Genomic DNA, 23,333 nt, shown 5'->3' on the forward strand with positions numbered 1-23,333 from the left:
TAAAGGCGTGCACCACCACTGCCTGGCTAAAAATAATTTTTCAAATTTTTTTTTATTTTATTTGTACAAATGTTTTGCTTGAAGACATCAGAGTCCCTGGAACTGGAGTTATGAATGGCTGGTCTCCATGCCTAGCCCCACTAGAATTTTATTCAGTTGTAAAGAATGAAATTATAGGGGGAGGCTAGCGGGGAGCGGGAGGAGGGATGAGAAGGGGATCTGTGGTTGGTATGTAAAATGAATTTAAAATTTTTTTTAAATAAGAAAAAAAAGAATGAAATTACGTTATTTGCGGGAATACCGCTGGAACTGGACAGCATCATGTTAAACGCAATAATTCAGACTCGGCAAGACAAATATTAGGGTTGGAGAGATGGTTCAGTGGTTAGAGCACTGACTGCTCTTCCAGAGGACTCAGGTTCAGTTCCCAGCACCCACATGGTAGATCATAACCAGCCACAGCCGTCACAACTCTAGTTCCAGAGAACCCAATATCCTCTTCTGGCTCTGGCTGTTGTGGATGCAGACATATGCACAGACACTCACACATACACGTAAGAAAACGTAAGTAAATCTTTTTAAAATAATATTAATGAAAAAAGAATGGCTAAAACATACTGCAGAACTGTGGCTCTTTTTTGTTTGTTTGTTTTTCGAGACAGGGTTTCTCTGTGTATCTTTGCACCTTTCCTGGAACTCGCTTTGTAGACCAGGCTGGCCTCGAACTCACAGAGATCTGCCTGCCTCTGCCTCCTGAGTGCTGGGATTAAAGGCGTGCGCCACCATCCAGCGAACCGTGACTCTTAAGAACTATTGGTGAAAAGACAAAACTGTACAGCCATTCTGGAAAATAATTTGGCAATTAAAAAAAATTTTTTTTTTTGAGATAGGGTCTCACTATTAGCTCTGGCTGGCCTTGAACTCACAGAGATCTACCTGCCTCTGCCTTTGGAGTATTGGGGTTAAAGACCTGTGCCACCACATCCCACACTGGGCTTTAAAATGCATTAGTTAGGCGGGGCGGTGGTGGCACACACCTTTAATCCCAGCACTCAGGAGGCAGAGGCAGGTGGATCTCTATGAGTTCGAGGCCAGCCTGGTCTACAGAGTGAGTTCCAGGACAGCCAGGGCTGCACACAAAGAAACCCTGTCTCAAAAAAAAAAAAAAAAAATCAGTTAAAAAAAGAAAGAGTAAAGAAGGAAACATTTAGAAGAAACCTAAATGTCCAAGAACTAAATAAACCATCATGTGAGCACAGAACAGAAAACTAAACCACAGCAAAAATGAATCAACTAGATAGAGCAAAAGCTTCAGCACGAACAAGGTCCACAGACACAAGACTAGGTGGGAAACTGCCGCTGGACGAATTGTGTGGTTGCTGTGTTTAAATCTTAAACCACTGGCACCGTACTTCCACAGTTACTCAAAGATCCCAAACAGGTGGCAGCATCCATAGGTGCTCAGGAATTGTAAGCTCAGGAGAGTGGTTCCCCCTGGCTCTTTGTGGGGTGAGGTGGAAGGAGGGACTTTAAGATGAGGGAGGGGTCCATCTATGTACTAGTCTTTTTGTGTTTCGTGTGTCTCAAAGATTTCGGAGTAAAGCAAACAGCAAACCAAAATAACCTGAGAAAAGCTGGCTGGTTACTGGACCTGGACACTGAGGTCCCACCGTGGCCCTGTCACTTGTCTCAGGAGACAGTATCATTCTGGAAGCGAAGGGAAAGCTGCCTCGCTGAGGATTGCTTCACAGTCCCAGCCTTCCAGCCATGTGAACAGCATGCTGGTTCCCCTGCCTGGAGAGGGTGGACTTCTGCGTGCCAAAAGCTAGTCTGTCTGTCTGTCTGTCTGTCTGTCTGTCTGTCTCTCTCTCTCTCTCTCTCTCTCTCTCTCTCTCTGGTGCCAGACCTGGTGACCTTGGGGACCTTAGGATCTTCCACTCTCTGCACACACACACCAGACCTGGTAGCTTGGTTTTTTGTTTTTGTTTTTGTTTTGTTTTGTTTTGTTTTGGTTTTTCGAGACAGGGTTTCTCTGTGTAGCTTTGCGCCTTTCCTGGAACTCACTTGGTAGCCCAGGCTGGCCTTGAACTCACAGAGATCCACCTGGCTCTGCCTCCCGAGTGCTGGGATTAAAGGCGTGTGCCACCACCCCCTGACCAGACCTGGTAGTTTTAACAGCGGAACTGGTTTGCCCAGGGATTGTTAATCTCCCTTGATTGTGACTGTGGTCATCCCCAGCAACAACCAAGGGAAAGTGGCGGGGAGAAGGGTGAGAGGCTGGGGCGAAGGGTGAGAGACTGTTTCTTTCCCCTGCCATTCTTGGGAGAATTGGCCCCTGAGTCAGGTAGCCAAGGTCAGTAGCGCAATTTTGGGTATCTCACAGAAAGTCTCAGTTATCTTGGCCACTGCTCCAAAGCAGAGACAGAAAGTGGCCCAGCTATGTCACCGGAGTACCAGCAACTTATTACCTGTCTGTCCTTCAGCAACTTACTAGTCCTGTGCTGGGGAAGTCTTTCTGTATGCTGTGAATATGTCCGGCTTCCACTGAATAATAAATAAAGCTGTTTTGGCCTATGGCAAGAAAGCTTACAACCAGGAGGGAAATTCAAGCAGAGATACAGAGAGAAGACGGGCGGAGTCCAGGGAGACCACTGCCGCCGCCGCCTAAGTAGCAACAAGATGCCATCAGACCTGTAACGCCAAGGCCACGTGGCAACATATAGATTAATAGGGATGGATTAATTTAGATGAAAGAGTTAGCCAACCAGAAGCTGAAGCCATAGACCATACAGTTTGTAATTAATATAAGCCTCTGAGTAATTATTTTATAAGCAGCTGTGGGGCCTCAGGACCGAGCGGGATTTGGTTTTCCTATCCATAAAGTTGGTGCATGATTGGTGGGGGAAGGGGGGTGTCCCAAGATGTATGTGGGACAGAGAGAGAGAGAGAGAAAGAGAGAGAGAGAGAGAGAGAGAGAGAGAGAGAGAGAGAGGAGGCTATGGACCATTTTTCCCTTTTAATTATTGACATTTTATTTATTTATTTATTTATTTTTGGCTTTTCAAGACAGGATTTCTCTGTGTAGCTTTGCACCTTTCCTGGATCTTGCTCTGTAGACCAGGCTGGCCTTGAACTCACTAAGATCCACCTGGCTCTGCCTTCTGAGTGCTGGGATTAAAGGCGTGAGCCCCCAACGCCCAGCTTATTGACATTTTAAATGCATTATTTTATAACATATACATACATTTTTTTTGCTGTTGTTTGTTTGTTTTTTGTTGGGGAGTATTTTTGTTTTCTTTTTTTTTTTTTTTTTTTTTTTTTTTTTTTTTTGGTTTTTCGAGACAGGGTTTCTCTGTGTAGCTTTGCGCCTTTCCTGGAACTCACTTGGTAGCCCAGACTGGCCTCGAACTCACAGAGATCCGCCTGGCTCTGCCTCCCGAGTGCTGGGATTAAAGGCGTGCGCCACCACCGCCCGGCCGTATTTTTGTTTTCTAAGACAGATTTTCTCTGTGTAGCCCTGATTGTCCTGGAACATGTTCTGTAGACCAGGCTGGGCTTGAACTCAGAGATTTGCCTATGTCTGCCTCTCAAGTGCTGGGATTAAAGGCATGTTCCATCCCTACTACCTTATCCCCAGTTCCTTTTTTTTTTTTTTTTTTTTTAGATAAGGTCTTGCTATGTAACTCTAGCTGGCTTGGAATTTGCTGCAGCCCACCTACTTCTGCTTTCTAAGTGCTGGTATTACGGGTGTAAACCACTACACTAGCTAATTCTTTTTTGATGAAGAAAATGGCACTATACAGGTTGTTGTGAGGAGTAAAGGGACAACGGAAAGCAAGTTGGTTCACAGTTGGCTCTCAGTAGGTGTGAGATCCCCGCCCACCCTCTTCTCTGTATTCTCCTATACTCTTTTCCCTTCTGGCGATCAGAGACTTTGGTCCACAGACTTCAGCTTGGGAGGGAAAATGGTACAGAACTCTGATGTCCACATGGCTTTGGGAAAGTCATGTAGCCTTCCCAAATCTCAGTCACTTTGTCTGCAAAATGGGAAAATAAGCACCTAGCTTAAAAGATGTTTTCAACTGGCAAGATGGCTCAGAGGGGGTGTGGCAGTTTGAATGTAATTGGCCCCCAAACTCATAGGGAGTGGCACTATTAGGAGGTGTGGCTTTGTTGGCGTGGGTATGGCCTTGTTGGAGGAAGTGTGTCACTTTGGGGGCGGGCTTTGAGGTTTCCTATGCTCAGGATACCACCCAGTGTCTCAGTTGACTTCCTGTTGCCTGCAAGACGTAGGACTCTCAGCTACTATTCCAATACTACATCTTTCCTGCACACCGCCATGTGTAGTAATAATGGACTGAACCTTTGAAACTGTAAGCAATCTACCCCAATTTAAATTTTTTACTTTATAAGAGTTGCCATGGTTATGGTTTCTCTTCACAGCAATAAAAACCCTAACTAAAACAGAGGGTAAAGGTGCTTGCCACCAACATGCCTTTCATCTCTAGGACCCATATGATGAGAGGATAGAACAAGCCATGTGCACCATGTCACATGAGCATGCTTACACACACACACACACACACACATTCACACACACACACACACACATATACACACACACACACAAATATATACTTCCTGGCATACAGTAAGCAAGCAATTAATGACTTCAGAAAAATATTATGAAGAAATATAATGGGTGTAACTAAGAAACAAATATTAAAGAAGGAGGTAGACCAGAGAAAGATGATTTTAACCCAGGACCACAAGTGCACAGAATCTTTGGATGTAGTGAAAAAGGTCTGTGAACTTGGAGGGGGAGTACATCCTTGATAACACTCGCCTCCAACTGGACTCCAGCACGTCTAGAATCCAAATAAGCATCAAAACAAAAGCACAGCAGTGGAATCTACAACTCTGTCACTATAGAAATGACCTCAAAATTACAGTGTTTCGTCAACTCAGCAATCTCGTTGACATTTTAAACAGCAGGATTCAATGGCAATTCAATGCAACTGGCAGCCTTTATGACCCTAAATAATTTCTTCCTTGCAGTTAAAAACATCACTATTAATAGAGGCCCATATGCTTCATCAAGAATCCAAAGGAACTCTAGGCCAGTCACAGGACCACTCCTACCTGGGCCCCTGATGGATGGCTGTGTGACATTGTGCCTGTTTCTCTCGAGGGCAGAATCCTTCTCTGGGTTATTAGGAGAAAGAAATTGATTCTTGACTGGAAAAGGGTTTGGGGAATCCATGTCTTCCCAGTTTTGCCAGATGACCATGTCTCACAGGCCTCCCTCCTCCACAAGGGATTCTCCCTCCCCCAACCTCCTCTTCTGGTACACCCAGGTCAAAGTGCACCTTCTTCAGTCTCCCGTGATCCCAGCTCGGAGCAGCTTTTCTGGGAATAGTAACAATTCCTCTTGTTATCCTGGCGATAGACTCTGGGGCCTCATGCATGCTGGGTAGATGATCTACCATTCAGCTGTACTCCACGCCAAAGGTAAGTGTTTGTTCATTGTTGAGATGAGTTCTGTTTTGGCAGGCTGGCCTTAAACTCCTGGGCTCAAGCAATCCTCCTGCCTCAGGCTGCTGAATAGCTGAGACTACTGCCACGTGCCCTCAAATCTGGCTCCTTTTTTGTTTATTGTTTTTTGTTTTCTTCACAGTAACCCTCGAAGCCATCCCTCTCTCAAAATCCTTCCCTGTTCTCTTACATAGCGTTCCTTCATGTCTACAATCCCTGCATCCCCCTTTCCCTGCATCCCCTTTCCCTGCATCCCCTTTCCCTGCATCCCCCTTTCCCTGCCCAGTCCTGTGTTGATTCCTCCACTGACCCCTCAGTGATGATTCCTCTCTTATTCCTCCACCGAACTCTTTCTGAAGGGCAGGCCCAAATCTGAGCCTTCCAGGTACCCAGGTCAGAGGTTTGGGACCCAACAGCCTCCGGGGAGCTGCCTTAGAGGACAAAGGAAAGGAAGTACAGGGGGAAGCAGAGAAGGAGTCAGCTGAGCTTATATACCCAGCCCCCTTCAGATCCGTGATACACACACACAAACACACACACGCACACGCACGCACGCCCGCCCGCCCGCGCACGGGAGCAAAGGGGAAGCATCACATTGACTATTTCCTACTGTCCACTTCTGTGAAAACACACAGCTGAGGCTCTGAGTAACTGGATAAAAGATCTTCTGTCTACCCTCTCAGGGTACATTGGGGAAACCGAGGGTCTGGGTGCTCCTTCAGACAGGAATGAAAATATTGCCCTTGTAGTCTGGAACAAATTGTGGAGGCTGGCAGCCCCTAATTGAGGGAGGGAAAAGGCTTGTTCCTGGGACAATTGCCCTATTGTCCTTGGCCAAACAGCAGGGAGTGCTAACTCGGGTGTGTGTGTGTGTGTGTGTGTGTGTGTGTGTGTGTGTGTGTGTGTGTGTGTGTGTGTGTTTGTGTGTGTGTGTGTGTGTGTGTGTGTCAGCATTGCGGGTGAAAGAGGGACCAGGAGAGGAAAGGAAATGACAGGTAGAAATGAGCAGGGTGTGGTGGCACGCACCCGGAATCGCAGCATTTGGGAGTTGGAGGCAGGGTCATCAAGACGGCAAGGCCAGTGTGGACTACTGGAGGCCCACTGGAAAAAGGTTTGCTGAGAGCCAGCAAGACAGCAGGGTTGAAACCCCATGGGCTCAGGAGCCTGGGGAAATAAATGACCTGTCTCTGATCCTCAGCTGCCGTCGATACAATGAAAATCCCTGGTCCTCAGGTTGCTTTGCCAGTTAAATGAATGGAGTAGTGTATTCATCATCCCAGAGGACCTCACTCTGTCTGTCTCCTGCGTAGCCCACAACCTCCCAGACAGAGAAGGGTCCTGGCACCCGGGCACGGTGTTACCTCGCTCAGGCGAGGTCCTCAAATATCCACCTTGCCTCCCTAGCCCTGGAGTGCTGCCTGGGCTGCTAGGGGCCGGTCACGCCTAGGACTGGGGCCCCGCGCGCTCCCCTGCCTCCGCGCCCGCGCACCTGGCCGCCGGGTCCCCGGGCGCCCCGTCCTCCCCGCGCGCCTCCGCGCCTGTCGCCGTGCCTTTCTCCGCGCGCCTCTGCCTGCGCGCCTCCCTGCCTGCCCGACCCCCCGTCTCTTCCCCAGGCTCCGCTGGGTCTCCCGCAGTCCCTCGCTCGCCTGCCGCCGTCCGTCTGGTGGCCCAAGGAGGCGCGATGAGCGGCGCCTGCTCGAGCTACGTCAGCGCGGAGCAGGAGGTGGTGCGCGGCTTCAGCTGCCCGCTGCCGGGGGGCGAGGCGGCCGCCGTCTTCTGCTGCGGCTTCCGAGACCACAAATACTGCTGCGACGACCCGCACAGCTTCTTCCCCTACGAGCACAGCTACATGTGGTGGCTCAGGTACAGGCCCTGGCCCTAACCTCGCCTCGAACCCTTCTCCCGTCTTAACCCCCTCTCCCACCCGCAGACTAGCCTCTAGTTAAGCCTTGGCTTTCACCTAAGCGCCCATCCCGCAAATCATCCTTTCTCCTCATTGCCAATACTGACCCTATGCTCACTTTATCACTAACCCATCGCTCTCTTGAAGCGCCACCTCAACCCTTCCTTCATCCTGACCCCAGCCATTATTTGGAACCATGCTTGAACCTGACCAGCACTACCCCAAACGCTCACTCTGCCCCTTCTGTGAACCTCATTCTTCCATCGCCCTCAACCCAATCCCAAATCACAAGCCAACCCTTGCCCTAACAGCAAATGCTATCCCGGACTTACAGAGGAATCTCAAACTCTACCCTTAGTCCTCACACAGATGCACCCATCTGGGGGCTGTTCCAGATGCCGGCCCCATCCCCATCCCCAGCTTTATGAACTCCCTGTGACTACCCCAGTCCTGACTGTCACCTGCCCCATCTTCCTCCTCAAACCTGCCTGGGCACCCTCCTCAGCTGTTTTCTCACATATTGACTTCAGGAAACTCTCTAGTCTAGACCTACATCCAAACCACGACCTCAAACCTTTATCCTTACCTGATGCTGCATGCCAACTCCATCTCAGTCCAGCCTCGGCTTTTTTCTTCCCTCTGACTCTCTCTACTGGGCACCCATGTGAGTCCTGGAGATGTACCCTACGCTTGCAGTCAGGGCTTCCTGCAAGTCCAGTGTGACACGGTGGCATAATGTCACAGCAGAGGCCAGCTCTAGCCATTTTAATATAAAGTGTGGTCTGGTTGAAAACACTTTGGTTCCCCTGGCTGTTCAGGGACGGGGTTGCTCGGACCAGCTCTGACAATTCTGAAACCTAAGTATGGAGTTGAGCGGCGGTAGGTCTTAATCCCTCTGAGTCCCCAAAGGCTTCACCCAGAAAGTAGAGCCTGATCCTCAACCTGCTCTGGGAAAGGGGTAACAGCAAAATTGGAATGGTCCATGGAGAGTTTTCTGTCCCTAACAGTGTAGGCGCAGACTGTGTGATTTCTGGATGGGAAAAGAGCATCATTAGCTGCTGGAATGTCTCTGAATCTTTCTGTCTCTTTATCTACCAATGGGGAAAATGACCTATCGCTGTCCCGATTTCTGACTAAGGCAGAGGCAAGAACCAAAAGAGAGAAGAAAACAACTTGATATATACCATTTACAATTACAAAGATCGCCTTTTCTAAGGTGTTCAGTCTGTAATTCTAAAACATTTTCTGATGACCAGGATGATATCATATCCTGCACATTTGTCTGCTGTCTAAAAACCCAAGGAATCATAGTAATTCATTTTCTGTTCCCATGTATTCATCCATTCACTATGATCTTTGCTATAGGGTCTTTGTGCGAGGCGACGAGGGTACAAAAGCCAATTATTCCTTGCAAAGAGGACCATCCATTCTTGTTGTGAGAGCAAACCCAGGGCCTTGGGCATATCATAGACAAGTACTCTAATACTGAGCACGTCACCAACCCTCCCAGTCTATTTAGAGCCGTGGTTCTCAACCTTCCTAATGCTGTGACCCTTTAATACAGTTCCTCATGCTGTGGTGGCCCCCCAACCATAAAATTCTTTTCATTGCTCCTTCATAACTGTAATTTTGCTACTGTTATGAATCATAACGCAAATATGTGTGGGTCTTAGGCGACCCCTGTGAAAGGGTCAGGACCCACGGGTTGAGAACCACTGACTTCGAGAGGCAGCGCCTGCACCTGTCTGAAACAGTACAGGACCTGTTGAAGTCTCACTGTGTGCTTAGCACAGAGCTGAGAGCTGAAGGGGGTGATTGCCTTTGAAGTGCAGGAGTGGTGTGGAGCTTTGCCTCTGTTCAGAGCCTGGTGCAAACCTCGGCTCTATCATGCCAGCTTGTGAATCGGAAAAGTTGTTTAATCTCGTGGACTCTTCTTGCTTAACTCTAAATGATGGTTCACCCTTGTCATCCCAGCACCTGTGAGGCTTGAGGCAGAGAGACTATGGGTGATGATGTGGCCAGTTAGGGATATGGAGTGAGCTCCAGGCCAGCCTTGAGTACCCAGTGAGATCCTGTCTCAACAAGTTAATATAAAATTTAGAGCAGTAGTCATGCCTGCCTCATGGAAGACAGAATGTAAGGAGGGAGTGAAGTGTGTGTATTGCAAGTTTAGGTGCCCAGTGCATGGAGCAGGCACTCAGTAGGAAAGAGTTTCTTTCACACCTGTAAGCGTGGGACGCAGAGCTCAGAGTCTGACAGTGAACCTGCTCTTCCTTCGCTATCACAGCAGAGGACATGGCTTAGGATGGGTTCCGCACTCCCACACATACGTAGCCCCTAAGACAGCTCTCCATTTTATAGATGGAGAGACTTAAGAGGGGTTGTTACTGGGAGTACCCCAGTGAGAAGTGGCAGAGCTGAGATGACCCCAAACCCGAGACTTGTCCTGTTCGACGACTATCAGGGCCCTCTCTGGTCTCTCACAGCTGACACACTCGGCTCTCTCCAGAACATACACTGAGAGCTGTCTTCTGTCTTCTGTGCTATCTTAGATGCAGAGATGAGTGGCCCCTGAGCCCCTGGCTGGCAGTCCCTTCCTCTTCCATCACTTCCCGATCTACTCACATCGTTTGACCTTTCCTGTTGTCTTGGAAACTCTCTCCCGGTAGAATGCTTTTGTCACTAAAGTGTAGTAGCTTAGACGGGTTTCAGTGGAGAATTGGATAGGGAGATCTCTAAGGTCAGGTCCTGTGTCAGTGTGACCCCAAAAGCAGCTGAAAGGTTCCAGGATGTTAAGTGACTTCCTGGGTTCTTTTGTGTGTGGCCGTGCTTGGGTGTGGGTGTTTTCCATGTTTATATATACCTGTGCACTATGTGCAGAGGGTGCCTGCGGAGGTCAGAAGAGGGCATCAGATCCTGAGACTGGAGTTACAGATGGTTGTAAGCTGTCATGTGAGCGCTGGAGATGGAATGCTGGTCTCTGGAAGAACAACCAGTACTCTTAACTGCTGACCCCACTTCCTGGATTCTAACACATGGTTCATAAACATCAAGACAGTTGCTAAGCATAGAGCTTGAGAGTCCTCAGGATGAATAGTGTGCCCTGAGCTCTAAAACAATTCCCTGCGTGCTTCTGACAGAGCCCCATCACTGCGGCATGGAGACTTTGTTTTGTTCCAAATTTCATTTGACCCTTTTCATGACATTTCTTTCTTGCAAGCGTAAAAATCTCCAGGTAAGCACTGTATCCTTTGAGAGAGTTTGAAGGGTGGAAAAAAAGCCATCTTTAAAAGCTAACCATCTCAGAAAGAAAAGACATCCCATGGAGAAGCAGCTGGTATAACTACACCATCTGGCCCAGTTACCAAAACCTCCTTCCATCTTCTTTCTGCCAGACTGTGGCAGAAGGCGAGCTGAAGGGCAGAGTTGGTGGCCAGGTCGTGCCAACTCCATGTCACCACACTTAGGGCCACCTGGTAAGACAGGAATGGTCACAAATGAAGATCAGAAAAGCAAAGCGGTATTTATGGCAGGATCAGGATTCAAACCTTGAAAAGTACCTGATCTCGAAGCCTGCTAGTGAGTCCAGAGGCCTCTAGTTGAGTTTCTGGATGCTGACTTCATGGGAAGGCAGCTCAGTCTGTCCTGTGCATCTCTCTTCTCAGGAGGAACTCACCCCCCTCTGGAGGTAGGGCCTTCCCCACTAGACAGCTCTGATCCCTTTAAGCTCATCTGGTACTGACACCAGCTTTCTCTCTCAGAGCTGTCTCTCTTGTCCCCTTCTCTGTATCCTCAGGCCCCAGACAGAACACCGAGGACAATGCGTTTCAGAGGCAGCATCTGCTTCCTAACTCACCTCCACTTAGGGAGGCATCCTCCAGTCTTCTCATCCATTCCACAAAGGTTCTCTTTTAGAGGCTACTTTCCCGTCCTGGTGCTCATAGATGTCACCCATAAACAGTGAGCTCCTCATCTGCACACAGGTCCACCAGCCGGTAGTCCCGTGAACAATAAGTGTATCTCAAAAGAGAAAACTACTGGATGTCTTTTTAATGCATGCAGGTACACAAGCATACATGCATGTGTGGAGGCCAGCAGGCAACCTCAGATGTGATTCTCAGGAACGCCATCCCCCTCCTTTGAGGCAATGTCTCTTGTTAGCCTTGAGCTCACCAGTTAAGCTAGACTGGCTGGCCAGTGGGCCCCAGGGATGCTCCCGATTCCATCTTCGCAGTGCTTGGATTACAAGTATGCACACCACATGGATTCTCAGTATTGCACTTGAGTTCTCATGCCTGCAAGTCAAGCAAGCACTTCACCTAGTGAGTGTAGAGGACCAGCCCCCACACTTATTTACCCCGGGGACTCTTGAGGAATGAGGGATAATGAGGAGACTTAGAAATAAAGAGGGGAGAGAAACAGAGAGAAAGCACGGGATAGACTCGGGTGGCCCTGGATCCTTATCCACCGGCCCAGAACTTTATTCCAAAGGTCTATTTATAACAATGCCAAGGGCTGGAGCAAAAGACCTCCCCCTTGCTAGTTACAGTCACCTGGTACCCAGGCCCATGGTCCAATCAACCTCTTATGCAGTCCTGTTGAGTACAGCCACTAGGAAGCCTAGTGGGCTCCAACAAGTAAGCTATCTCCCTGGCCCAAGATAACTGTTTAAAGTATCAACAAGAACTAAAAAAAACCCACATAACCAACATGGGAAATGTGGGAAAAGGCACAACAAAAAGATACAAAAGAAGGGAGCTGGCGTGTGCTGGTTTGTGCTTAAAGCTGAAGAGTTGATGGCAAAGAGGTTTGGTTGCTCGTTTGGTTTGGTTTTTGAGACAAAGTCTCTCTACACAGCCCTAGTTATCATAGAACTCACTCTGTAGCCCAGGCTGGCCTGAACTCACAGAGATCCGCCTTCCTCTGCCTCCCAAGTGCTGGGATTAAAGTAGTGTGCTACCACCCCCAGCTACGTAGTTTTTTATGGAAAGTGATCCCAGAAAACACTGATAGAGGGTGGAAAAATGAGACAGAGAGAAAACACTACGAATAGGTTATGCTATCAACAGGTCGCCCTTCGCCTCTGCCAGTCAGCATGTGATGTATTCCTCAGAGTTATGGAGGACATAGGAGCTGGGGATGTATACACCACTGTGGTTGAGGGCAGGTCAAGGGAGCGAAGCGTTAATTATCCTGGACTCCTGACTTATTCAATGAGCAGAGTTTTGTTCTGGGTCTAAGAAGTCCTCAAGCAAAGAGCTAGAGATGCTGGCGATTGAAACTGTACGGATATTCCACAATGATAGGACCCAAGGGGATATGGCCAGGACATCTACAGCCTGCATTATACCTAGAGACAGCTCGATAGTAGTTTGATATATTTCCCGCCAATCTTATGTTTATATATATTTATTTAGTTAAGTTTGACCTAAGCTTTGTGTCTGGTATTGTCTTGCTATTTTCACTTTATATCATCTTGTAAGAATATGTGTGTATGTGTTAGTACATGCACATGTAATTGAACGGGGAGCACACACGTGTAGAAACCAGAACAAGACCCCCGCTGATATCCCTCAGATACTAGCTGGAGAGTTGAAGCTGATTCTACTGCTCACTCTTCTGCCTTCCCAGGCCCCAGCTCTCAGCCCCCTGTGGTCTTCTCTCCCCAGCATCGGAGCTCTTGTGGGACTCTCCACAGCAGCAGTGGTCCTTCTGTCCTTCATTGTCACTGTTTGTGTGCTCTGCTATCTGTTCATCAGCTCAAAGCCCCACACAAAGCTGGACCCAGGCTTAAGCCTACAGACAACAGGTAAGAAAGAAGCTACATGGTGTCCTTGTGGCAGGGGAGGGGGTCGGGGTGCGGGAGTGGTACTTTTTGTTGTTGGTTTTTTTGTTGTTTGGTTGTTTTTTTTTGTTTTTGTTTTTGTTTTGAGACAGGGTTTCTCTGTGTAGCTTTGGAACCTTTCCTGGAACTAACTCTATAGCCCAGGCTGGGCTCGGAACTCACAGAGATCCGCCTGGCTCTGCCTCCCGAGTGCTGGGATTAAAGGGGTGCGCCACCACCACCCGGCGTGAGAGCATCCTTTTTTTTTTTTGGTTTTTCGAGACAGGGTTTCTCTGTGTAGCTTTGCGCCTTTCCTGGAGCTCGCGCTGTAGACCAGGCTGGCCTCGAACTCACAGAGATCCGCCTGCCTCTGCCTCCCGAGTGCTGGGATTAAAGGCGTGCGCCACCACGAGAGCATCCTTTTAATCCCAGCATTTAGGAGGCAGAAGCAGGCAGATCTCTGAGAATGAGCCAGCCTGGTCTACAGAGTGAGACCTGTCTCAAAGGTGGGGGAGGAGAAGATAAAGGAGGAAAGGAAAGGGAGAAATGAGATCTAGAACACTCAAAGGAAAGGAAAGGGAGAAATGAGATCTAGAACACTCACCTTCTGACTGTTCTGGAACACCGCATTCCTCAGGAGGTCTGTGAACTGAGCATTTTGGACCCAGACTTGTGTGCTCAGTCCTCAGGAGTCTCTCCTGCCATCAGCTCTCCATTCTCAGAGTTTACGCGAGGATGGATTTTTCTAAGCTGGTGTTTTCATTCTAGCCTTAGGGGATGCAAACTGATTTCCATATTCTCCCAAACAAAACAGAGCTACTAAGACAAACTTGCCATTTCTTAAAAATCAACATTTAATCAGAAACCGAATACAGGATTTTATTTTTCATAATCTGCTGTTCTGACTACCCATTCCTTCATGAGCCCTGGCCATTGAGAACCTCAAAGGAGACAACCAAGAAAGTGTTGTCTTTTCCTAAGTCCATACAGCACATTTTATAGCCTCTGACGAGGAACTGTGAAAGATCCTAGCCCGTGCTGGCCAAGTTCTCAGTACAGTTCTCAGGACAGTTGAGTGAGCAGCGGCCAAGGTGGGTGTTGTCTCACTTCACAGACTCAAAAATCAGGGTGGAGAGAAGGCTGGAGACTTACTCAAGGAGTCCTGACTGACAAACGAAATCAGGTCCAGCCCATGCCTTACCTCCCAGAGTCACGCTCTTCTGCTCACTAAACACAGGCTGTGCAAATGTGTAAATACATTACTGCCTGATACCAACTTTATCAACTGTAAGAAGTGTTAAGAGAATGATGAGGTGAAATAGAGGCAGGAAGCCAGGATGGGTGGACAGTGGGTACAGGTGTGGGCAGGACTCACTGAGACCTGTGTAGTAGTGGGGTCACCCCTGGGGGTGCCACAGGACTAGGGCCAGCGAGGTCGGGGAGGAACTCAAGCAGCAGAGACAGGCGGCGAGCCTCAGGCAGGTAGAAGGGCAGGTGGGTAATTCCTCGGTCTCAGAGGAAGATGGAGAGCACTGAATGCTACCATTTGTAAGAGATTAATTTTCTAACTTAAAAAGGCAACAAGCAACAGCCCTAAACCCTTCCAGGATCCTGAGGATGGCTGAGAGTGGAAGGGTTCCTCTGGCTCCCTGTGGAGTCAGGAATAGGGAAAAACCTGAGCCGAAGACAAGCTGACCGATGTACCTAAATCAAAGTCAAATAATAAGATATCATAGGTAAAGTTAAAAAAACAATGATGGGCTGCAAAGATTTTGTGTGTGTGCACAAGCATCTGTCCTCACAGCAATCCTATTCTCAGACTGTATATTTTTGAACTTGCTTACTTACTAAAATGTATTTGTAACCTCGAAATCAATACTTGAGGCACTTATGAGGTTATTACAGATGTGGGTATGTACAGAGTAGCAAATATTGGAGGTGCACATGTCCCAGATAACGTCAATCAAGGCTACACTCTGTAAGCATGTATCCTCTTTGTGTCTGTCTGGAGCCATTTTATTCCATGTTTGTGATGTTCACTAATGGGCACCCTGTTGAAATGCCTCTGGACACAGTTCTGAAGTGCCGTCTAGTGCCCTCGAGCATAAGAAGACTGTACACTTTGTGAAGAATCCAGGGTGCTAAATGTCTGACATGAGGATTTGAGTTAAATGTTAATAAATCAAAAATACATATTAAATCATGGGACTAGAGAGATGGTTCAGCATTAAGAGTACTGGCTGCTCTTTCAGAGGACCTGGGCTAGATTTCCCAGCACCCAGATGGCAGCTCACAACTGTTTATAACTTCAGTTCCAGGGGAATCAATACCCTCTTCTGGTCTTCTAGAACACCTGGCATGCACATGGTTCATAGACATACATTCAGGCAAAACACCCATACACATAAGGATAAAATAAACTTTTTTTTTTTTTTTTTTTTTTTTTGGTTTTTGGTTTTTCTGAGACAGGGTTTCTCTGTGTAGCTTTGGAGCCTGTCCTGGAACTCACTCTAGCCCAGACTGGCCTCGAACTCACAGAGATTCGGCTGGCTCTGCCTCCCGAGTGCTGGGATTAAAGGTGTGCGCCACCACCGCCCGGCTAAAATAAACATTTTTAAAAGAAACACATATTAAATCAGGTGTCTTTAATCAACGGCACATGAAAGTTAAGTATTGATCGTTTGTCAAAAATGTCATGGCCAAAGACACACAGAAACCTCATCTTAGAATGATGTTCTCCCTAGAAGACAGAGTCTCATACGGCCCAGGCTAGCCTGGAACTCACTATGTAGCCAAGGATGACCTTGACCTCCTGATCCTCCTCCCTCCAACCCCAAGTTGCCACCAAGCCTGGCTTAGTAGTGTTTTTAGTATTTGCTAACTCGGTGTTTGTGGAGACTTTATAATACATAAAATATACTACATAACTCCTGTGGATAATCGGGACTCACTGCATGTAAAATAAGACAGGGCTGACATCCAGAACATAGAAACACATCTTTAAACAAATGAGAAAAGTGTAATCATAATTAAGAATAAAAGTCCAGGCCGGGCGGTGGTGGCACACGCCTTTAATCCCAGCACTCGGGAGGCAGAGCCAGCCGGATCTCTGTGAGTTCGAGGCCAGCCTGGGCTACCAAGTGAGTCCCAGGAAAGGCGCAAAGCTACACAGAGAAACCCTGTCTCGAAAAACCAAAAAAAAAAAAAAAAAAAAAAAAAGAATAAAAGTCCAATATAAGCCTGGTGTGGTGGCACCTGCCTGTAAAACAGCCCTTTGGGAGGTTTTGCTGGGTGGTGGTGGCGCACACCTTTGGTCCCAGCACTCCAAGCAGAAGCAAGCTTGGTCTGTGAGTTCAAGGCCAGCCTGGTCTACAGAACAAGTTCCAGGACAGCGAGAGCTACACAGAGAAGTCTTGTCTTGAAAAATAAATAAATAAATAAAAATAAAAAATAGATTAAAAAAAAAAAAAAGACATAGGACGACCAGTAGTTCACTGTTGCCCTTGATTACATATCAAGTTTGAGGCCAGCCTGGTATCCTGAGACTATCTCACACAAACAAACAACCACCACAACAACAAAATTCACAATCCACACGGAGAGATTATCAGTGTAATAATAAGGAGAATGCAATTTAAGAATGATAGACTAGCCGGGCGGTGGTGGCGCACACCTTTAATCCCAGCACTCCGGAGACAGAAGCAGGTGGATCTTTGTGAGTTCGAGGCCAGCCTGCTCTACAGAGCGAGTCCAGGACAGGCTCCAAAGCTGCACAGAGAAACCCTGTCTCGAAAAACCCGGAAAAAAAAAAAATGATAGACCTTTTGAACTGCTGAGATGGTTCAGCAGGTAAAGCCACGGGCTGACAAGCCTGACAACTGATTTCAGTCCCTGAAACTTGTGCAAAGGTAGGAGAGAACTGACTCCGTAGAGTTGTTATCTGACCTACACACACACACACACACACACACACACACACACACACACACACACACAAATAATTTTAAAGAAAGTAATGATATACTTGAAAAGGATCTCCAGGAGATGTGATACCCTCTGAGGGTACTGTGCACACATGGTGTACCTATACATGTACAAGCAAACTAACAAACACATGAAATAAAAAGAAATAAAAAACTGACGGAAGTTCAGAGATGGGCCATGTTAACAGTGAGAGAGTTGGAGGGAAAATGGGCAATATAACATGATTGGCCATGGCTGGCAGGAATATAAATTGGTTCAATGACTTGGCAATACCTTCTTACGCTAAAAACATGGATGCCCTGTAACTCAGCAGTGACGTCTAATGGTCCATCCTTGTGAAATAATTCCTTTAGGCGAAGACAAGTACAATAGATATCAAGACACGTACAATAGATATCAGGACAGCCTGGTTTCCTGTCACAGAGGAAACCAACTAAAAGCTCATCAGTGCAAAAAAAAAGTATCGTTGAGGAGCTCCAGGGCTGAATCCTCCCTGAAGGGACTATCAGGTTTCTTCTGCGTGGTCACTGGGCAGGGTCAGCTATGACCACTTCTGTTACGCAGGTGAGGACACTGAGGTTCAAAGTCTCCTAGTGAGGGAGTGACTGACCAGCTCTCTCTCCACCTCCCTTTACCCCTGTTGCTGAGAAAGGGAAGCCCCTTTTGTGTGCCAGATACTACTCTTTGAACCTGCACAGGTACCCTCTCATCTGATCTCCTCCACTGCCCAGTGAGATGAGCGTCACTCACGTACAGCTGTGACAGCCAGGTCTCAGAGATGCTGGATGAACTGCCCAAGAGCTCACAGCTTGTAAATTGTGGTCCTGGGATTCTAAAGTGTCTCTCTGCCTCTCAAGCCCTGTTCTCTTTCATGTCTCCATGCCCGGACTGTGGCTGCTCAGGGTTTTTCTATCCCTCCCTGCTCCCACCAAAGCCTTTCTGGCTTAGAGGTCATATAGTTCATTCTTGACAGTATAGATGGAGATCGCCTTCCTGCTTCTCAGTGTTCAGTGACCAGTCAGGTTATTTAGTCACCAAGGTTTGGGACAGCACATGCTCTTTCTTTTTGTTTCTCACTTTTTGAAGATGGAAAGTGCATCCACTGACTTTTTACTAACTGATCGCTTTCGCCTCTCTGTCGTTTGCACAAGTCCCTAGGTCTATCGTGTTGCCCTCCCCTTCCCTCCGTACCCACAGCACCAAGCCGGAAGCATCTGAAATGGGGTACAAATCCACTGTTTGTATTTACCAGATCTTCTCCCCTTCAGAGACTCCCGCTTCTACGTGCTTGCTGTCTTGCTCTTCAGTGAGACAGGAGATCATGGCTCCCATTTTACAGGAGAAAAAGAGCAAGATTTAGCAAGTGACCAAGTCCTCAGATAGACCTGTGTGTTTGGGATGCCAGCCAGATCTCACAGGCTTTAGAGTACAATAACTGTACTGTACGTGTGTGTGTGTGTGTGTGTGTGTGTGTGTGTGTGTGTGTGTGTGTGTGTGTATGCGTGTTTACCTCTCTGATGGGGCAAGAGTGGTGTGACAGGTTCTTGGCAAGTGGCCATGAAAAGGCCACTTCTGACACAGCTTCCTTCCCATAACTAGGGTTTTGCCATCACCCCTGTCCCATACCATCTCCCAAACCTGACATGAACTAGAGATAGGAACTTTTCCTCTCTCCCTCCCTCCCTTCCTTCTTTCCATTCCTCTTGTGCTGGGGGTCTAATGCAAGGCCTCACACATGCAAAGCACATGTAACTTCCTTAGTGGAGTTCTTTGTGAGGAACCAGCTAGATCAGAAGGGTGACTGCAGCCCTGCTGTGGTGTTCTGCCCCGGGATGGGGACTTCAAACACATCACACTTAACTAGCTCCACTTCTCTGGCAGGTGGTTGTTAGTGACTCTGTTTTGAGACCAGACAGGTGGAGTGAGGACGGAGATGATGTCCCAACCCAAGCCCATTTAATGAGCCCAGGAAAATCGGAAGAAAAAAAAAAATTAAACAAGCATTTTGCTTTCATTTTCTTCTGGAAAGGTCATTAATCAGCCATTCTCCCTGAACCCCCACGGATCCAGAAACCAGTTCTGACGCTCGCTCCCGTCACACAGGAGGGACGCTGGAACCCTGAGAGGGGCAGTCCTGCACTTGAGTCCCCAGACTAGCTTGTGGTCAGGCCTTGGCCTTTCAGGCCACAGACGGTTCTCTACGACAGCGGCCCCACACTTCATGGTGGCTTCCCCCACCACTGTCCTCCCATCCACCCCCTCCTCTCTGAGGCCTCAGTCACTCCAGATCCCACTGCTGTTTGATTAGGCATACTTGGAGTGACACCCGTGAGTCACAACATGAGTCACAGGTGTCAGTGATAAGTTAGTCTTGACTCATCTCCAAGCAGGAAAGAACCTTTCCAACCCCGACTGGGCTGACCACCACAGGCATATCCTAAGTTCAAACTGAGGACTTCAGGGAATAGGGTCGATGACAGAGGTCTTTGGAGAAAGTTGGACATGTGCCCTGGATCTAATACTGGTTTTCTACTCTCATGGCATTGTTCCTCTGTTTTTCTTTCCTTCTCTCTCTTTCTTTTTTTTTTAATCAAGCCAGGGTTTTATTAAACCAATCCAAGTGACACATCTTTACAGCGTACAAAAAAATTATTCCACAACAACTCAACCTGGGGCTTGCTGCCATTTGTTTTTAAAGCTAAGTTGGCTGGGACTTATGGTCCCTTCTGTCTCCACCTCCAACAACTTAGGATGCAAATAGGGGCACATATCTGGCCACACACAGCTTTTTTTTTTTTTTACATGGATTCTGGGGATCCAAACTTAGCTCCAAGGCTTGCACAGCAAGTATTTTAGGGGCTGGAATCATGAATCAGCAGTTAAGAGCACTGGCTCCTCTTCCTGAGGACCCTGGTTCAACTCTCCGACACCATCATGGCAGCTCACAACCATCTGTAACTCCAATTCCAAGGATCCAACACCCTTTTCTGAACTCCTATTTATAAACCAAGCAACCAACATGCCTTAAATCTCAGCACTCAGGAGGCAGAGACCAGAGAATCTCTGAGTTCAAGGCCAACCTAGTCTACAAAGTGAGTTCCAGGACATACAGGGCTACACAGAGAAACCTTGACTGGGGGGGGGCACAAAAAAGGGGGCAGAGGTGGCACACGCCTTTAATCCCAGCACTTGGGAGGCAGAGACAGACGGATCTCTGTGAGGACGAGGTCAGCCTGGTCTTCAGAGTGATATCCAGGACAGCCAGGGCAGTTACATAGAGAAACCCCATCTCGAAAACAAAAACAAAAACATGACCCTAGGATGTAGTGACAGGAAAGAATGGCCAAGTGAGCTTCCTTCCTGACTCAGGAAGAGGAGAAAGAAGGCAAGTCAAGGGGGAGAATGTGATGAGAATCTTTTGTTTGTTTGGTTTTTTTTTTTTTGGTTTTTTTTTTTTTTTTTTTTTTGGTTTTTTGAGACAGGGTTTCTCTGTGCAGCTTTGCGCCTTTCCTGGAACTCACTTGGTAGCCCAGGCTGGCCTCGAACTCACAGAGATCCGCCTGGCTCTGCCTCCCGAGTGCTGGGATTAAAGGCGTGCGCCACCACCGCCCGGCGTTTGGTTTGTTTTTTGAGTCAAGATCTCACTCTGTAGCCCAGGCTAGTCTCAACTTTTGGGGATCCTCTAGCTTATGCTCCCCAAATGCTGGGATTACAGAAGTGTGCATCACACAAGTCTACAATCTGCTCTTTTTTAGATTTATCTAATTTATTTTATGTGTATAGTGTTTTGTCTGCATGTTTATCTGTTTACCTCATGCATGCCTGGTGCCACAGAGGTCAGAAGAAAGCATTGGATCCCCTGGAACTGGAGTTACAGACAGCTCTGAGCCACACCATATACATGCTGGGAATCAAACCCAGGTCCTCTGCGAGAGCATCAAGTGCTCTTAGCTGCTGAGCCATCTCTCCAGCTCCTAGACCAAGAGTTGAGACCCCTCAACTCTTTTGGGGGTCAAATAATCCTCTCACAGGGGTCACTGAAGACCATCAGAAAACACAGATATTTACATTACTATTCATAATAGTAACGAAATTACAATTATAAAGCAGCCATGAAATAATTTTATGGTTGGGGGTCACCACAACATGAGGAACTATATTAAAGGGTCACAGCATTAGGAAGGTTGAGAACTGCTGTTCTAGACTCTGTTCTTTTTGTTTGTTTGTTTTCGAGACAGGGTCTCTCTGAGTAGCCTTAACTGTCCTGGAACTTGCTCTGAGGACAAGGCTGAGCTTGAACTCAAAGATCTGCCTGCCTCTGTCTCCCAAGTGCTGGGATTAAAGGCATGTGCCACCACCGCCTGGCCCAGCTAGACTCTGTTCTTAAAGCAGAGAACAACAGATGTTTTTACAAACAGCCAGGACTCTACTGCATGCTGACTGTGTAACATCTAGAAAATGGACTTGTAATTTTTAAATGGCTTTTAGCCTTTCAAGGTTATGGTGAAGGCCAGCTCTTTCTCTCCTAGAAATGGCGTCCCTTACTAAAGAGAAACGTGGGCAGTTCCTACTGTGTGATGTGTTGTAGTGTTAAATATTTGTTGTATGAATGGTACAGTGAGGTGCTCAGGTCATCAGCAGAGAAACTGGCCAGGAGTGTGACACTGATAGGTAGAAGGGACTGCAGGAAGACAGCACCTCATATTGCTGTTTTTCAGGCTCTAAGAAGATGTCACCTGACCATCACGGTTTGAACACAGCGATCACAATGGAGGGATCACACTCTCCCAGGCAGAGTTACTCTTTGAACTCACAACTGGAAAACAATGAAAGGCAGGCCATGGACCCCAGAAGTCTCCTCCAGCACCACTTCACGGCCATGGTGACCGCTAGCAACATTCCAGGCAGCCCTGAAGAGGACTCTGTCCCGACCCCTGACCCATGTGGACCAGTTCCTTAAACATCCAATAAATGTCTCTACATCATCCCATCTGAAGTCTTTTTTTATGAAAAGATGGGAAATGGCTGAGAAGACATTGGAGCCTAGTGGATTAAAGCAGGACTTTTCCCAACAAAAGCACCTAGGTCTTGTAATGGACCCAGCTGTCTTGCTTGGCCTGACCAACTTAGGACCAACAGAAATTGGATGTGAGTCATCTCTTGGGAGCGGGGTAGTAGCAATACCACACAATCCAAAAACCTGAGTTTGTGGAGACTCAGAGAGCCCTTCTGAGAAGTCCTGACCTTTATGTGGTTCCTCTGCCCTAGAGTAGGTGTACGTAAAAGTCCCTGGAATGGAGATCCATGCTTAGAGGGGAAATCTACCTGTCCATCACTCCGCCTGCCCTGGAGTGAGCTACTTGATGAGGTACAGAAAGAGAGGGAGTATAGTACAGGGCTCCACCATCAGAGTTTCTCAGCTGGATAGAAGAATGAATGAGGGAGGGCTGGTGAGATGGCTCAGCAAGTCAAGGGACTTGCACTCAAGCCTGAAGACCTGAGTTCGGTCCCTGGAACCCACATGATCAAAGGAGAGGATAGACTCCTCCAAATCGTCCTCTGACCTCCACACTTGCACTGTGGCCTGTACACACACACACACACACACACACACACACACACACACACACACACTATAATATTTAAAGTAAATGAGCGAGGAAAAGAATGGTTATGACACCAAATAGAGGCCCCACAGGGTGGACTGAGCCACTCAACCCAAGTGAGCAACAGTCCTTAAATCTCCCTGTGCCTCTAGACTGTCATCCAAGCTACTTGGGATGCCCAGACAGGAGGATCACAAGTTCAAAGCCAGATGAGACCCTGTCTCAAAAGGAAAAGTGGAAAATAAAAAAAGGCTCAGTGGGGGGGGGGGGGGCGAGGGCCAGGCCGGGGGGCGGGGGGAGGGGGATCAGGGAAGATGGCTCAGTTCCTAAAGCGCTTGCTGTACAAGCACGAGGCCCTGAGTTCACACCAGAACCCACAGGAAAAGGCAGATGGTGGCTCGAACTTGTAACCCCAGTGTTGGGGAAGCAGAGACAGGTGATCCCAGGAGCTTGCTGGCCGGACAGCCTAGCCTACTGAGTT

At 47.8% G+C, this 23,333-nt stretch overlaps 1 protein-coding gene across 1 annotated transcript; it reads left to right on the forward strand.

Moving 5' to 3' along the window:
* The first annotated feature begins 7,013 nt into the window (after positions 1-7,013).
* Positions 7,014-23,086, forward strand: Shisal2a (shisa like 2A). Its single transcript, XM_052718194.1, has 3 exons — positions 7,014-7,398; positions 13,108-13,247; positions 21,965-23,086. The coding sequence occupies exons 1-3, from the start codon at positions 7,217-7,219 to the stop codon at positions 22,204-22,206; spliced, it is 564 nt and encodes a 187-aa protein (XP_052574154.1). The 5' UTR covers positions 7,014-7,216; the 3' UTR covers positions 22,207-23,086.
* Positions 23,087-23,333: the final 247 nt, after the last annotated feature.

Source organism: Peromyscus californicus, unplaced genomic scaffold (genome assembly GCF_007827085.1).
Source record: "Peromyscus californicus insignis strain IS unplaced genomic scaffold, ASM782708v3 Scaffold_5__1_contigs__length_169319896, whole genome shotgun sequence".
NCBI lineage: Eukaryota > Metazoa > Chordata > Mammalia > Rodentia > Cricetidae > Peromyscus > Peromyscus californicus.

Coding starts and splice junctions, on each gene's coding strand:
- Shisal2a (XM_052718194.1), top strand. CDS start 7,217: ATGAGCGGCGCCTGCTCGAGCTACGTCAGCGCGGAGCAGGAGGTGGTG. Junction 7,399..13,107: donor AGCTACATGTGGTGGCTCAG/GTACAGGCCCTG, acceptor TTCTCTCCCCAG/CATCGGAGCTCTTGTGGGAC. Junction 13,248..21,964: donor CTTAAGCCTACAGACAACAG/GTAAGAAAGAAG, acceptor GCTGTTTTTCAG/GCTCTAAGAAGATGTCACCT.